Consider the following 16,265-nt stretch of genomic DNA (forward strand, 5'->3'; position numbering starts at 1 on the left):
ATATTCTGGTAGTTGAAATTCTGACCTTTTATTCTGTTGTAAATAGGAGCTAACTCTGACTCCAGTAGTGTTATTATGCTTGCAGTCTCTACTGGGAGAATTCTGGATGAAGGCAGGTATCTGGATGTCTGCAAACCTTGATAGATACCTCATGGTATATCTGTCTTGCCAAGCTGGGCACTATAATAATCCTTTTAAATGGTGGCTAAAATTTTCACTGATAATGCAGTACAGGGTGGGGTTTGCATTCTCATGTCATTAGTTCCGTAGCAAATCTTTCAATTCTGAAGAAAAAAATGTATCTAAATCACTCATAAGATTAGGACGAAAATTTCCATTGGCTCTTAGAATTACATATCCAAACAAGATGTCAAGGCACCCACACAACAGTGCTGTGAGCAGAAATCCTCAATGAACGGTGGCACCATTTGCCTTTAAATATCATGTTCAGAAAATCTTGTCATGTTTTCAGCACTGAAACAGAGAGACATTACAAAGGGATGCCATCCTTATAACTACTTTTAAGCATTTGCAGAAAAACTGTGTGTATACTTTGTGTCCTCAATGATATTTATTTGGTATTTAGTTTTCATAAGTTTAGTATTTAGTTCATAAGATAGGTTGGAAGTTTTGTAAGTTTGATACTGATTTCTCATAGGTTTTTACTCCTCTCTGAAGTGTTTTGTCCTAATGCCAGATGAAGACAGTTAAATTTTGGAGGACTTAGGTCTCTGATCAGCTCTTTCTGTCATATCATTCAATTATCCTGGAACATGTTTATCTTTGGGAGAGCAGTTGCAGTGAACAGTCTGACTAGCCCATTGCACTTATKCTCCTCTCACACAAGGCATGAGCAGCTTTTGCATGCAATATTCAGGTCTGATCTTGTTTGTCTCACATGGACCTTTCACATGGTCTGGCTTGTGCCAGGTTCCTACTGTGCAGCACATCTTCAGCAACCAGAGTCATGGCTCTGTCTTCACTTCTGTGACCTGACACCCCATTATTCTGATAGATTAGGTCCTTGCAGCTGGGGAGCTTCCACCCCGTGCCTTTTWGCAGAGCTGGGCTTCCTGTGCCTTYTTTACCTTGCCTCTCTTGTGGGGCTGATTTGTGGCTGATAAACCCCCCAGCAGAGCTCAAATGGGGTAAGAGTCTCTTCTTGTCTGTGTTTCATATCTGAGAGAGTTTTCTTACTATGAGCTAGTGGAAAAAACATATTCTTTCTTTAGCACTGAAAATGTGAAAACTACAGTCTATCCCCAGTCCTTCTACAAAATTGTAACAATATACTGCTTCTCATGGTTGTGGTGTTGATGTTTTTGCAGTGAAGCAGYGCTCAGGCATTGGCAAGAGCCCACATCCTAAAAACTGAAGGCCTCCCAGGTACTTCAAGAGAGCACAAGGAATGGAGCAGAGATCATGGACACCTGGCACATTCTCCTTAAGCTTGGGCACCAATMCTGTTCCAGTGCATACTGTCTATCTCTGGAAAATTTAGTGCAGTCAGAAGCCAAACCACATAGCCTGGGGGGAGCTTGGAGCACTGGTCAGGCCTGTTTTGCCATTGGATACTTGCCTAAATGAGAAAGAAAACGAGTGCTGGAAAAAACCCCGTATTTTTTTAAGTCCCTCCTGCCCCTTTTGACAATTACTGGCAGGACTGACAGGATATCCTAGGTTTCTGTCCTTTGCTTCCCATCTCCAAAATACTAAAGAAATCACCTGACTAACCTCAGTGGTAGAGTTAATTGCTTGGACGCCTGATCAGCACTCTGAGTTATAATAACCAAGCACCTTTTTGCTGCAGCAAGACCACTTTCACTCTGTGAASTTGATTTTCATATTAATTTAAAATATATATTCAGGGCAGTGTAGCTTTCTGCTACAGGATTCTTTGTGGCTTTCAGTCATGCAGTTGCATTACCACAAGGAACTAATAGCAGCCCCAGTCTAGTTTTGTGAAGTGCCTACTGTGCTGCTTCTCAGTGCAAAAGGAAAATGTTCTCTTTGTTCTGATGGCTGATTTACACACCAMACTTTCAAACTTTTAAAAAAGACTTCTGAAAATGGAGTTCACACTGCCTAGAAACTCTGCTGCCTRCACAGGCACACACATAAACCTGCAGGCCGAGATGGTACCTATAGTATGTTTACCATTTCTCAAATRCTTAATAAAACATGAATATGGCTGTGCAGAAGCTCCTTTTAACTAACAAACTACTTACAGTATCGGGGGAAATGTTATTCGTGCCTGTGTTCTTCATATATACTTCTAACAAGAGAGTGGCTGTGAGGCAGAGTATGAGAAATGTCAGGAAGACAGGGAATGTCAAAGCCTCCAAAATCAGACTGCAACAAGCTTGTCTCTGCCTCTTGCTGCATCTGGTCATCTATGTGATCATTTTTCTGGTCATCAGAAGAGAACTTGGGGATGCAAAAGGAACAAAACAAAGATGTTTTTATCCAATGCAGACATATTWTGGCTTCTGTGGAAATTCCCAACACTGGTTGCAACTTCACGTGGCTCAGTGATATAGGATAGAATAAAGTAGAAATAAACTTATCCACAGCATCTGCTTGTTTCCAAAGAGTAGCTTGATTTATTTATGCCCCAGAAGCAAGAGCAACCACAGAATTTCTCTGTAGAAAATTCAACCTTATAGTCTCTTCCTTGTGGAGTGGTACATTCATTGGCAGATTTGAGGCCTCCCAGACTGTGAKGGAAATACTAAATACTAATAAAATGCAAGTTTTCCTACTCTGGACACGTCATTCCAGCAATGAAACCATGCAGTGCYCTTTCTCATCAATGGCTAGAATGGGGCCAGCTAGAAGTAGGTGCTACTGGTCATGGAGTTGTCACAGCTAGAGGCAAAAAAAAAAAGAAAGCAAGGCTGGTGCATGACTTTCAGCTTCAGCCATGGACTCTGCTGGTTTTGATCCATTTTCTGAGGAAAGTGTCTCTATGTGGAATAYCTCTGTAAAGCAGAACCCAAGGATCCCAGTGCCACAGACTTCCAGGACAGCTACTGACACACAGAGGACAGCTCAAAGTTAGASTTGTTTTTTCCCAGCTCTTCACCCTTGTCATCTTTGTGGCACACAGTCTTCTCATTTCAGGGTAATGTGACTTACAAGGAAACAGATTTCACATGCAAATTTCTAAAGCAAGCTTGTTGTGCTTCACAACACAGGGTACATGGACTAAATGGGAGCATTTTTTAATCCTCCTCCTGAGTTTCCTACTGCTCTTCAGCTGTGTTTGGGATTTGGTTTGAGGGTCATGGTTATAGGTTTCTTCCTGAGATACTTCTTATGGGACTTTTCTTCTGAATGTAGAGGCTCATGACACATCTAACAATCCTAAATCCCCCTGATTTGCGAAATGCAATGAGTCTTGTTCTCTGTCTCCTGTTATTAACCTAGGGCTGTGTCATTCTCACTCCACTTCCTTTTCTGAAACAGCAGGCCTAGCCCTTTTTTTTCATTTTGTTCTTATTTAAAGGCTTAGAATTGGCTTGAATTTGAATTTACACAGATATCTTCCTGTGTTCAGTAATCCTCCTGTTTCAAAATTACATCATTTTGCTTTTGCCAAGACACCGAGGGTCTGGGTCTRCACTCACATAACTGTGTATAAAATCTTATAGCAACACTGGACTATACCTGTGCTCTCATTCTCTGGACCTGCCTTTGGGAAGGAAGGAACAGGCATGAATTTCTTCTTTGGGAAGAAAGATTCAGTGAACAGTGCAGTCCATATATGAACTGCTCATCTATSAAGTCTCGTCCCATGAATAATTTTGGCCAGGCCTTTATGGAGACTCAGCACTAACAGAAAGGCAAACACTGCRAAATATTAACCACCTAATCTAAGATATGTCACTGTTACAGGTTTTCAAATGAAAGATTATCCACACTTTCTGGTGTGAGTAAAATGTTATTGAATTATTGATCTAAATGAAAAAGTAAAGGAAAAGAAAATAAGATATCAGGCTGAGTCACATATTTACAATTTATATTTCCAGCCCAAACTCATAATATTTGATAGYATTATAAACTGTAGAAAACAGACTTTTACAATGGGAACTATTGCACACTCTTAAGATCTGACTCTATCAGTCCCATCTACAAGCACCCACTCATGATTCTGCACAGGACTTGCACAAAGCCTACTTGTGAAAAAAAACATGGTATAGTTTAACCAGACTAAAAGGCTTTTCCTCCTACTCATGTGTCAAGGTGTTATTTTCTGGCTTATCCAGAAAAAAGAGAGCTTTTTTAGCATCTCTTTTTAATCCAATCCCTTTCCAAAGAGATGCATTTCCCTTCGCAGAAGGTCCTGAAGCCACTGCTATGACTTCATTGGTCACACTGTATTAAAAAAAAGGGTCCATGCATTAAGATGCCACAGTCCCTGTAACATAACCTAAATTCAGCCTTATTCCAGATTTCAGACTTCCTGTTTTCTATTGAGCAGGTAATTGCATGTAGGTTTCAAACCATAACCTGTGCATATTAAGAAGTGCTGTTGTGTGAGTAAACATGCTGAAGATTAAGAGGTGCTTACCTGGCAAGGTATTGCTAATTTAGGGTAGATAGAATGGAGTTCTCTGGAGAGCTCACATGCTGAGAAGGTGGGGGTGGATTTTTTATAATCCTCTGATGGACAGATACACTGAGTAAAACATAAAGCACCTGTGGTCACAGATTTGCTGCCTTGCAAATAAGCATGTGTTGCAGGGGAAGACTTGAAACTTACTGTTTTGGTAATGGAAAGTTAGAAGTAATGGCTYGTTTTCTCACAAGAAGCTCCACCTACTCCTTGCTCACTTTGTACCATTAGTGTCCACATACTACATCAAGATGATAGGGAAAAAATAGCAAAGAAAGTAATATGTTAAATGCACATTTTTAAACATTTGAAAATGAAGCAGTTGGAAGCAGTAAAAAAAAGGCCCAAACACTGCATAGCATATGTGCATTATTTTACAGTCAGTAATTAGTCACAATGTGGCAGTGTACATAGACCACGGGGAAAGACTGCAGAAAGGATTGAGGGACTTTGTTATTTTGCCCATCTGTGGCTGAGCCTTTGCTGGAATGACCAGCAGCTGAGGCAAACTGGGTCTGTAARAGAAAAGAAACTGCAGAGCAAACTGCTTTGTTAGGAGTTCTGGTGACTGCTTAAAAGAGCTGCCTTTCACTTGCTTGACACAGATACCATGAAGGAACTCAGAGTAGTGTCTTCTCCTGGTCTGAGGTGTGCTGTCTTTCCTCCTCCAAGAGAGGTCAAGAATGGAGAGGATTATCAGATTATCTCCAAAGTGTGGCAAAGCTCCAGTCTGTGATCCTGTGGTGTCCAGGGTGCAAAGCTGAGCCTCACTGCCCTTGAAAGAAGTGAAACCTGTGTCTGGGTTTGTAGAAAGGAGCGGCTTAAAGAGATGCTTCTGCTTTCTTTTCTCTCCTGCTCTAGCTGGATAWCCCCATCTGCAGTAGTGACGTTCCTGCTTCAATCTCAGCCTGACAGGCACTAGCAGGGAAGGAGCCATGCAGCTTCTCTGCAGCTTCTCTGTGGCACTTGGAAAATTTTAACCCAAAGTAGTGATGGCTCCGGGCTGTAGCATGTTGCTTGGACTCAAAGTTGAATGAAATGTTCAGTATAAGTACAAGTACATTTGTTAATATGGTGTGTCCTGACAAGTATGTGCAAAGCTCAACTGATTCAATCAGTTGAATGCCTTCCACAGTGCTAGGTTTGTTTTCCTGTGGAAACTCACTCACCAGAACTTTCTACAATAAGTTTATTTTATTTCTGCAAATAAGGGCGAGGTAAAGCCTAGGTCTGAAGAAGAAATGAAACCGAAAATCCAATTAAAATAAACTCTCATATTCTGGCATTACACAGCAATTTCATTTGTCTCAAGTCTCAGGCTGTACTGTTCTTCAGAGCAGTATTAGGAATGACTATAACATAGACAGTAATTCACCCAGGATTGCATTCAYCAGCACAATGCCATGTGCCACATTAGTACAATATTTTGCTGCTACATGAGTTGAWGTACAGAACAAGTAAGCATCTGGGTAAATGTGGGGGGAGAAATTCTCTTCATCTCCAATCTTTTCTGTGCTTCAAATGTGGACTAAAAATGCTATTTCTCTTACATTTGCATGCGAATACCTTGCATGCTATACCTCCAAATATTTTTTTATCTTCTTATTCATATCTTGGTGTGTGAGATTATATAGAGGTGCCAATGAACTTTCTGATGTGTTTGTTATGTGTAAAACCAAGGTAACAGCTCTAAAATATACTATCTATTCTTTAATCTCTATCTTATGTGTCAGGCAAGAAATAACACTTGCCTTTTAGGGCAGAGAGAGAGTTTTAACTAAGCCAAAACAAGAYTKRWTYMWTKKKGGGRWTTTTTTYTMTATWTTTTTTATTGTTGGTAGACTTCAGGGAAGACTCAAAGGTCTTTCTTAATGTTGAATCTGAATGTTTAATTCTAAGACATTTTTGGTTGAAGCAAATTGAGCCATTCAGAATTTCAAYGTGCATCATAAATAGAGAAAGTTGTAGGGGACCATGCCAAAAGTSTTTAGGTCAAGGTACTCAGCATTCACTGCCTGTGCCCCAAAAACAAAACCCCTCCAATGTTCACTTCTCTTTCCCCATTTCTTCCAAGAGTGGACCAAGAAAGGTCCCTGTGCTACTTTCTCTGCTGTGACTTTGCTATGTGATCTCGTGATAAGGAAATCTGAAGAGCAACTCCCTGCCTGGTCCTGTCATTCTGGAAGACTTCCAATCCTAGGAGAACACAGGCTATTGTAATTATATATTCTCTTCACTTGTTTTTCCATCCAGCTGCTGATTAGTAGCCTGTTCCTGGTGCAAGTGCCCAACAGCAGTGGATAAAACAAAGCTAGGAAGCAATTGGTGTGCATTGTCCTGACCTCCAGCTTTGACAACTCCTTGCTCCTAAACACTCAATCCACTGGGCCATGGATGCAATAGCAAGGGGCCTGACTCTTGCCAACAACTCTGAATTTTTTAGAACTTTATTCTTTTAGTTGACATGAGGGGGTTTTGGGTGGGTTATTTAGTTTTTTGGTTTTTTGGGTTTTTTTTTTTTTTTGAGAAAGTCAATAGCTTGATACTGGTACAAGTAAAGAAAAATAAGAGAAGTACCACAAAAAAAAAAAAAAAAAAAAAAAAAAGGCATGCAATTTTTAACTGGTGTTGTGGTTTAACCCTGGCCAGCAACTAAGCCGCCCCCAGCCTTTTGGTTACTCACTACCTCCCTGGTAGATGGAGGAGAGAACCTGAWGGGTAAAAATGATAAAASCTGTGGGYTGAGATAAAGACAGTCCAATAGTAAAACAAAGTTRCATGTGTAGAAAAGCAAAACAAGGAATGAATTCACCGCTTTCTATCAGCAGACAGGTGTTCAGCCATCTCCAGGAAAGCAGGGATCCATCAGGCATCACAGTGGCTTAGGAAGACAAATGCCCTAATGCCAAATGTCTCCCAAGGTGTGCTGCATGCTGATTAACAGMTGAACAGCAGTCACAGCTATCAACTTGACCTAGCCCATTCCAAACAAATTTGTCATCATCATAGCAAACGCATCAGCAAGAAGATCYAGTGTCCAGTGAGAGAGAGACGTTCTTAAGTTGCTCAGGGAGTTGTCCAGAAGACTGTTGAAACTCTGACTCCAGAATGCTGTATCCTTCCTCCTGCAGAAGGATTTGGGATGGCTTTGAGAGTAAACTGAGCAGGGGGTAGGGGCAAGGCTGGTTACAGAGCCTTATGAACTGTGGTATGCAAATCTGATCTCCATTAATCAGAATGAGAGATCCTGAYCTATTTGAATGGAAACTGCCATAGAAGATGAGAGGTATTTTTGCTCCTGGCTGGAGACCTGACCAGTCTAGAGGAAAGCTAAAGAAGCACAGTAAGTGGAACTCACAAAGGACATGTCCTGAACACCATGGACACCAGTGGCTGTGGCTGAACTAAGACATATCTTTGTTGTTGTCTCTGAAACTGTGACTTGCCCTAAAGAATGTAACACACCGAGGGAGAGCCAGGCAGAGCTGCGGTTTTGCGGATGGTCTGCAAGTGAAGAAGCTCTGAGCATGAAGGTTTGCAGGGGCAGGTGCTCAGAGCTGCTGAGCTGCTGCAGAGAGGAGACAGAGCTGAGCACGTCTTGCAGGCACGCAGCAGAGGTGAGCTGTGGAAACTCAGATACCAGGACAGCTGCATGTATCAGCTAAAGTCTACATGATTTTCTGCCTTTGAGTACTTAGGTTAGCATAAGAAATGAGCAGAATTTTTATTTTAGTTCTGAATTGTTTATTATCTCTGAGTGTGTTCACACTGTGTGTCAGCTCTGCARAATGCAGCCTCTGCTGTGACCAAACAGCAAGATGTGACAACAGATGGACAGAACMGACTTGGGTCTGTAAATGAAAAAGGAGCAGTTTCATGGTGTTGTGCCAGCAGAATCCTTGTCTGCATCCTRTGCTGGTGTCCTGCAGAAACCACCCCAGGCAAGGATTGACACCAGTTTATCGGCTGCACCAGGAAAGGGTGARGGGCAGCAAGGCAGTGGTAGAAGAGCTGCACAGCACAGGGAGTGCAGTGACACAGCATTTCCTCTGAGATACAAAGCTGGATAACTACTGTCTATGTCAGTGTCCTGAGACTGAAAAGTAGGATTTTTTAACTACTGATGTTAAGATGAAGGGCTGGACCTGACTCCTTCAGAAACTGATTTGGATGTGAAATGAGGCTGACAAAGCTTTAACTGCAGTCAGGCCTTGGCAAAACCAGTGAATGAACAACAAAGATCTAGGTCGTGCTCCAGCTTGGACTTCTCTGGTGTCTACCTTCTTCTCCTCCCTGAACTTGAAATGTAAAGTGGCAGCCCTAGACAGGTATTCTTCCATGGTTCAGAGGCTTAGCAATGGCAGTGTGTTATCAAATGAACAATTAAAATCAAGGGTTCCCTTGTGGAGAACCCACAGCAACGTTAGGATCTGAGATCCTCTCACTCTTCACTGGCTCTCTGTTCCATTACCAAGTGGTTGCTGCATGGTCACCTTCACATCCTCTTAGGTTGGTGTCAGTGAGGACTTGGGTCCGTCCCAAAGTCCTTGTTGTAATACAGTTGCTCCAGTTCATATAACAGAATCACAGAATYATGAAGGYTGGWAAAGACCTCCAAGATCTTTGAGTCCAACCTTTGRCTGATCACCACCRTGTCAGCTACACCATAGCAYTGAAGGYCATGCCAGTTGCTTCTYCAAMACCTCCAGGGACAGTAACTCCACACCTCCCTAGCCACCCCATTCCAATGTCTAATCACCCTTTCTGTGAAGAAATTCTTTCCRCTGTCYAGCCTGAACCTCCCCTGGCACAACTTGAGGCTATGTCCTCTTGTTCTCTTGATTGTTGCCTGGGAGAAGAGACACCCCCACCTGGCTGCAAACTCTTTTCATGCAGTTGTAGAGTGATAATGTCCCCCATCAGTGTCTTCTTCTCCAGGCTATACAACCCTAGCTCCTTCAGCCACTTTTCAAAGGATTTACTCTCCAGACCCTTCACCAGCTTTGTTGCCCTGCTCTGGRCACGCTCTAYGRGCTCYAYAGCACACCATCTATGGGCTGGCCACTCTAGCTACTGATATTAAAGTAATATTTCAGCTCCTAGCTTTGCCTAGTCTAATTCTTATTAATGTTCAGAGAATTCTTTTCAAGTCTCACTGTAATCCATCTTTGACTTACATAATTACATAATTACGATTACATAATTGTATATTTCAGATACAGCTCAGTTTGCAGCCTAACAATTCTAGCTACTTAYTCGAAGCAAGCACTTACCTATTTCCCATAACATAACATTTTCAACACTCACAGTGAGAATTTTGTCATTGGGAATTAGGGGAATGATGTTTTTAATTAACCACCTAAAGGATGCTCAATACATTAAAAGCAAAATCTCTTGAAAAAAAATCCTCTTTCTGTCMTCTCTGTCCTTCCCCATATATATAACAGCTGAAGACATTTTCTCTAAAAGGCACTGGCAATCACTTCTCCCCTACAGGGAGGGAGGACAGCTAGGTATGGTGTACATTTATATTTCAGCTCTTTTTCTGTGACAACAGTACATCTACAGTTAGGCCAAGGGTGGGGTTTTTTGCACCACTGTTTTGTCTCTCAATATACTCTGGTCCTATACTCCTCCACATACATACACAAGTGAACACTGAGCTGTGGGGTTTTGTGTTGAGCCAGAAGAGAGCCTTAATTTATGCAAGATCCCTGAAGGCCCTTCCCTAAGCTACTACTGTCCATCTTCCAATRTCATTAAGACTGCTGCCTTATACCAGAAAAGACAGCTTTCCTAGATGTAAACCTGCCTGGAAATTAATGTACTGAATCTAATTTTATCAGAAAAATAGTAGCCTCCACAAACTCTGAAGCCACCAAGCTGAAATGAGTTGATGACGATTTGACTGTTCTAAGAACAGAACTCKCTCCCTACCACTATGGTCACAGCAGATTTATGTATTTACGTGGCTGTGTGAAATGTGGTCGAAGGGCTTCTGCTTTGTGCTGAAATAGATGAAAGATATCTGTGGCTGGAGGGATTACGGGCAGGCAGACAACCATGATTTCCTTCTCCCCACTCTTTGCCCAAATAGTGGGTGCTATTTAACTGAGAGGAGACATAATTTCCACTAATGACTCCAACAAAAAGCTCGGTGAATTCAAAGAGAAGATTAGGCAACCTCTGTTTACATTGCTTTTGAAAAGACAACAGCAGCAATATAATGAAATCCTMATCTCTGATGTCTTGTTGCTTCAGTTATACTTTCCATAAAGTCACTCTGTCAAACAATCTCAGACAGCAGCCTGTGCCTTGGTCAACACAGCTTCTGCTTCAGWGCTGTGTGGTTTAGCAGTGAAGTGCAACAAGCATTTCTCATTATTTGAGGCAGGTCCAAGATGCAAAGATCACATGTAGATCTCTGTGATGTGAAACATACCATAGTTTCAACCATATAGTCTGTGGGTAAGGTGGTTCAGAACTMAACTGGCAGAGTCAGCAAGAAATAATGGTCCAACTCATGAAAATTAGAAGAATTCAGTGTTCTAATCACTAGGTGTTTAATCAGGAGCAACACACCCAAGCACCTGGAGAACGTAGGGTCATTTTAGAAACTAAGGCAGGAAAACTTTCAAACAGGGAGAATTCCCTGCAGTATGGGATGCAACCAGTCCTAATGGTTTAGGGTCTGGGAWTTTTTTTGCTAAAGATTCTGCCTCATCTCTGATATTCAAAGTGATGACTGGAAAATCATATTCCTATTTCTTTAATTAGCCTTTTGGGGTAGAGTCTCTGGATTACAGTCTGGCCACAACACAGCAACTTACTGCATGAGTGTGGAGAGTGGAAAGGTTGCTCACGGGTGATATGGCAGAGGGAGGATCGATGGGAGTTTTTTGGTTTTGGAAGCCCAAACTGAGTCTGACACTAGAGCTGGAGCCAGCCAGCATGGCACTATTTTGTGAAGAGGACCACTGCTGTATCCCAGGCAGTGGATCCAAGCAGCTGCGCTGCTGGACCTGGCGGTTCTCCACGCACCTCCAGCACAGCCCTGGAGCTGGTTTAAGTGTCCTTCACTGCTAAGAATGTTTCCATCTCAGCTCAGAAGGCTTCTGTGATTTGGAGATGTGCTGCGCAGGGCCAGGAGTTGGACTCGATGATCCTTGTAGATCACCTCAGCTTCCACCTCAGCACATTGTGTGATTCTCTAACCAGCCGAGCTGGGAAGCGCCTGCCCCTCTCGGCAGCCGATGCGAACGGCGGGCGCAAAAACGAACCTCGGCAGCCGCCGTGGCGGGCCCTGACAGCACTGGACTGGGCGGGGGCACTCGGGACACCGCCCCGCTGTCCCTCCCCTCTGTCCCGCCCCGCTGTCCCTCTCCTCTGTCCCGCCCGCCGCTTTCCGGGGCCGGGTCACCGCTGCCGCCGCCGGGATGTTGCTGCCGCGGGCGGGCGGTGTGGCGGGCCGGGCCCCGCCGGCGCTGGCCGCCCTGTCCCGGGTGCTGCGGCTGGAGCGGAGCCGCCGCACCGGGATCGTGTTCCCGCTGCAGAAGCTGGAGCGGTATCTGGCGCCCGGCGCCGACACGACGCGGTTCCGCCTCTTCCAGCCCGGGCTGGCCGCTCTGCAGCGCGCCGAGGCGCTCTTCAGGTCCGACCGCGGGCACCCCATCGACTATGTGAGCTCCGCCGTGCGCATGGACCATGCCCCGCCGCCAACCCTGCCCGAGGTCAGCTGAGAGCTGCCCCCGCTCCCCTCAGCCCGGACCGTRCCGGGACCGCGCCGGGACCGCGGCTTTTCCCCGCCCTGGCCATCCCGGGCTGGGCTGAGCTGAGCTGCACTGCGCTGCGGTGGTAAAGGGGTGGTGGAGTGGCTGTGCAGCTCTGGGGCAGCAGTGTCAGAGCGCTGCGCAGCGTGCGGGGCAATTACTGCTGGTTTTTAAAAGACTGTTYGTTTGTTGTTGCTCCCCGTTGTACAGCTCGGCAGCCTGGCATGTCCGTGGCATGGGACGCTGCTGTCCCCGACCACTGGCAGCGAGGGCTGGGAAATGACCAGGACTGGCGGGACATGGGCAGGTGTTGATGTGCCCTCTCCGCCTGCAGGTGTGCTTCATCGGCCGAAGCAACGTGGGGAAATCATCTTTGATCCGAGCCTTGTTTTCACTGGCTCCAGAAGTGGAGGTCAGAGTGTCAAAAACTCCCGTGAGTGACGAGTGACGTTTTTAACCTCTCAGGTTAGGAGATGATACCAGTCCAGAGGATAGGGSTGAGAAGGGTGGGAGGGAACAAGCTCTTGAATAGCCTGAAATGACAGTGCCAGCTCTGGTGGCCATCAGCTCATGGCTGGCACTGGCCTTGCTCTAGCCTGGGAAGAGGCAGGAGTCCAGCCTAGCTCCTCAGCCAGACTAAGAAGCTGCACAACCTGAGCGGGTATGCTTTAAGGCTGTTTGAGAAGAACCAAGCTCAGAGTCTGTTTTATGGATAGAGCCATGTAGGATTGCTACAAGGGTAGGAGAGTGGGCAGTTGAAAGCATTTTGAAGGGGCAGGGGTATAGTGTAGAGATGTTTTGCAGATTRTCTAGTCCACTGCTTAAAGCAGCTTTTTTTTAAAAAATCAAGGTCTTCCTTCATCATGTCTAAATGCTCTCTTCAGGGCCACACCAAGAAGATGAATTTCTTCAAAGTAGGGAAGTACTTTACTCTGGTGGATATGCCAGGATACGGCTACCGTGCCCCACAGGACTTCGTGGAGATGGTGGAGGCCTATCTGCAGGAACGGCGCAAGTAAGGGACCSACCTGTACCTCAGAGCACAGGGAAAGCCAGACACCCCTGTGCAGTGTCATGTGATTAGGGGTCAAAATGCAGAATGAGTGGCTGCTTCMATTCCTTAATTCTGACATCATTTCCCTGGAAGCTTCTGCAGTGTCASTCATTCATGCTCAGACAGATCAAAACAGCAGGAAAGACTGAGGTGCTGCTCCATGCTGACCCTCAGTTTCCATGCGTGGCTTTCCTTGGTTCTTCCTATCCTCAGATCCCATGTTACTTGTTTTTGCTTATGAATTTGGAAGTAGCAGAGCAGACATGAAATAATGGTGGCAGTTACTGTTGCTTGTATTTCTGGCAGCTTGAAGAGGACTTTCCTRTTAGTTGATGGTGTGGTTGGACTCCAGAAAACAGATCACATTGCAGTAGACATGCTGGAAGAGTTTGGAATTCCTTATGTGGTAGGTAATGCTTCATTCTTAGGTTGGTTATAAGGTAGAGGTAATCTATAAAGGTGTGTACTCTCTACCTGAGCTGATGCAAATTGACCCACCTAAGCATTAATCTCTCTCCCTTTATTGTTAATAAAATGGATTTAAAATGTGTTGAGGGAGACAAGTGGGATTCAAGAGGGTTTTTGCATGGTTTATTTAATAGTTCCTTTTTTTTAGTGCTCAGCTTGAGGAGCTTGCAAAGGTGTGCTACTCATTATGCAGGCCATAGCATGTTTTGGTGAACTGTATTAGACCACTTTTACCCCTAGATAYGACCCAGAGCTTTCCTTGTAAGAGRTCCAYRGCTCTTATAGATAAGTTYCAGGCTAACAGCAAAATAATCTTACTTTCATCTTTTAATGCTCGCTTTCTGGATCCATGCAGATGGTGTTAACAAAAATTGACCGAGCTTCCAGGGGAGTGTTGTTAAAGAAYGTACTGGAGATCCAGGAGTTTGTAAAGGAGAACACTCAGGGATGCTTTCCTCAGCTGTTCCTGGTCAGGTAAAGCTCCTCTCCACTGCTGCTGTTTCCTTTCTGGTGATAAATTCAGTAGGGTTAAGATACCTGAAATGGATCTGTCTGCTGTAGAAGCAGCACCTCTTTGTGCCCCAAGGATGGAGGGTGGGCTGCTGTTGGAGAAATGTCCCTTTCTTTCTTACCCTTCTCTGTAAGTGAGTGGAGTTTTGTTTTCAAGGGCACTTCTTCCTTTGACCTTTCTCCAAGGGGGACAGCAGTCCCTGTGCTGCATGCTAGMGAGCTTTCCCATTTTCTTTGGAGTTCTGGCTAACGGGATCAGCTGTAATTGTTGGATTACTTAGCCAAAGTGCAGACTCTTCCTAGGGTGTACTGTAATTGAACACAGCCAGTGGCTGCTGGCCTGTATTACTCCAAGACACAGCATTATCTGGTGCTATATGTCCATTCCTCTGTTTCCACAGTTCTGTGGAGTTCTCGGGGATTCACTTGCTCAGGTGTTTTGTAGCCCACGTTACTGGAAATCTGCCTACAGTAGAGGCAAGCTGAAAACACCAACTGCTGATCTGCTTGGCTCATCCAGAACAAAAGGTATCAAAACCAGAGGTCTGGGGTTTTTGTTGTAAATAACCCAAGTTACTATTTTTGTAAACAAATTGTATACCAWTTTTTGAATAAATTATTATTTATAAAATAAAGCTTTTTCTTGATTGAGTTCATCAATTCAGGAAGCTTGCAGTGTRAATTAATCAAGGTTATTATAAAACTGTTTCATAAAACCTACATGATTGTACTAAGGAGAGAAAAAGCAGAGAACTTCTAAAGGGAAAGTTTAATACATTTTCTCTTCCTTCATTGCAATGTTCAAAAAGCTACCACTGCATGGCTAACATCTGCTATATTTAGGTTATTAGAGGTAGTCTAGTAATATGATTATTAAAGAGGCATTTAGTTTAGGACAGAAAAACTATAGCCCTAACATTAAGCCGCCTGTATTGCACAGGTGAACTGAATGATACACAAAGGTTTGCCTCTCTCAGTTGGGGTTAGAGTTAGGATAGCTGGGGCCAAAAATTACCACCTCTGCAACCCACCTGCTCTAAGGCCGTATGGAATGAAAATAGCCAATGTGTTGTCTGTGAGGGTGTGTGTTAAAATTTTACTTTGTAACTCTTGTGTGTCCTGTGTTCAATTGGTGCGGCAGAACAGGATGCCTTGCTTGCAGACATCGAGTTGTCCCTGTTCCACAAGGATGAAGGAAAGGATCTTTATGAGTAATTTGGAGGAGGTGCATTGTTAGCAAATGTGCCTGGGGTACCAAACTGGGGGAAAACAGTTGGCATGCTCAAGGGCCAGGGATGCCGTTTAGAGGGACTTGGGTGAGCTGGAGGAAAGGGCTGACAGAAACTATGAAATTTAGAAGGATTGTAGCACCTTATGAAAACAAGCTGGAAAAACTGGTGCTGTCCAGAAGGTAAAAATCGCACAGCAGCCTTCTGGTGTCTGAAAAGCCTACAGGGAAGCCAGAGAAGGTCAGGAACTGTAGTGATAGGACAAGGGACAATGGATACAACCTGAAAGAGGGGACTTGCCGTGGGCAGCCTGATCTAGTGAGAAGTTTCCATGTCTGTGGCAGGGGGGTGGGGATTAGATGGTCCATGTAAACCCCTTAATATGCTGTGATTCTGTGATTCTGTGAACATAAGCAAGTGTGTCTTGTTGAAGGGAAGGAAAAGCCCCTGCCAACTACAGACTGTCTGTGAAAAGAGCACCTTTCAGACCTCATAGCTGGCCYTCTTTGGAGCAGGGGGTGGACCATACACCTCCCGGGTTCACTTTCAAACCACGATATCCTGAGGTGACAATCCAATAATACACAGATCTGGGGAGGAGCACCTTATCCCTGACA

At 44.3% G+C, this 16,265-nt stretch overlaps 1 protein-coding gene across 2 annotated transcripts; it reads left to right on the top strand.

Annotated features, from left to right (window-relative positions):
• Window positions 1-12,033: 12,033 nt before the first annotated feature.
• Window positions 12,034-15,768, top strand: GTPBP8 (GTP binding protein 8 (putative)). 2 transcript variants are annotated; one of them, XM_057364202.1, is made up of 6 exons: window positions 12,034-12,348; window positions 12,722-12,820; window positions 13,272-13,402; window positions 13,748-13,847; window positions 14,265-14,383; window positions 14,821-15,768. In XM_057364202.1, exons 1-6 carry the CDS (start codon window positions 12,055-12,057, stop codon window positions 14,903-14,905), a joined length of 828 nt encoding a protein of 275 aa, XP_057220185.1. In that variant the 5' UTR covers window positions 12,034-12,054; the 3' UTR covers window positions 14,906-15,768. The 2 variants fall into 2 exon arrangements, with proteins under 2 accessions (XP_057220185.1, XP_057220186.1); XM_057364203.1 differs by lacking the exons at window positions 14,265-14,383; window positions 14,821-15,768 and having other exon boundaries at window positions 12,598-12,820; window positions 13,748-13,831.
• Window positions 15,769-16,265: the final 497 nt, after the last annotated feature.

This window comes from Malurus melanocephalus, unplaced genomic scaffold (genome assembly GCF_030028575.1).
Source record: "Malurus melanocephalus ecotype Western Australia unplaced genomic scaffold, MMel_1.1 scaffold_36, whole genome shotgun sequence".
Classification (NCBI taxonomy): Eukaryota; Metazoa; Chordata; class Aves; order Passeriformes; family Maluridae; genus Malurus; species Malurus melanocephalus.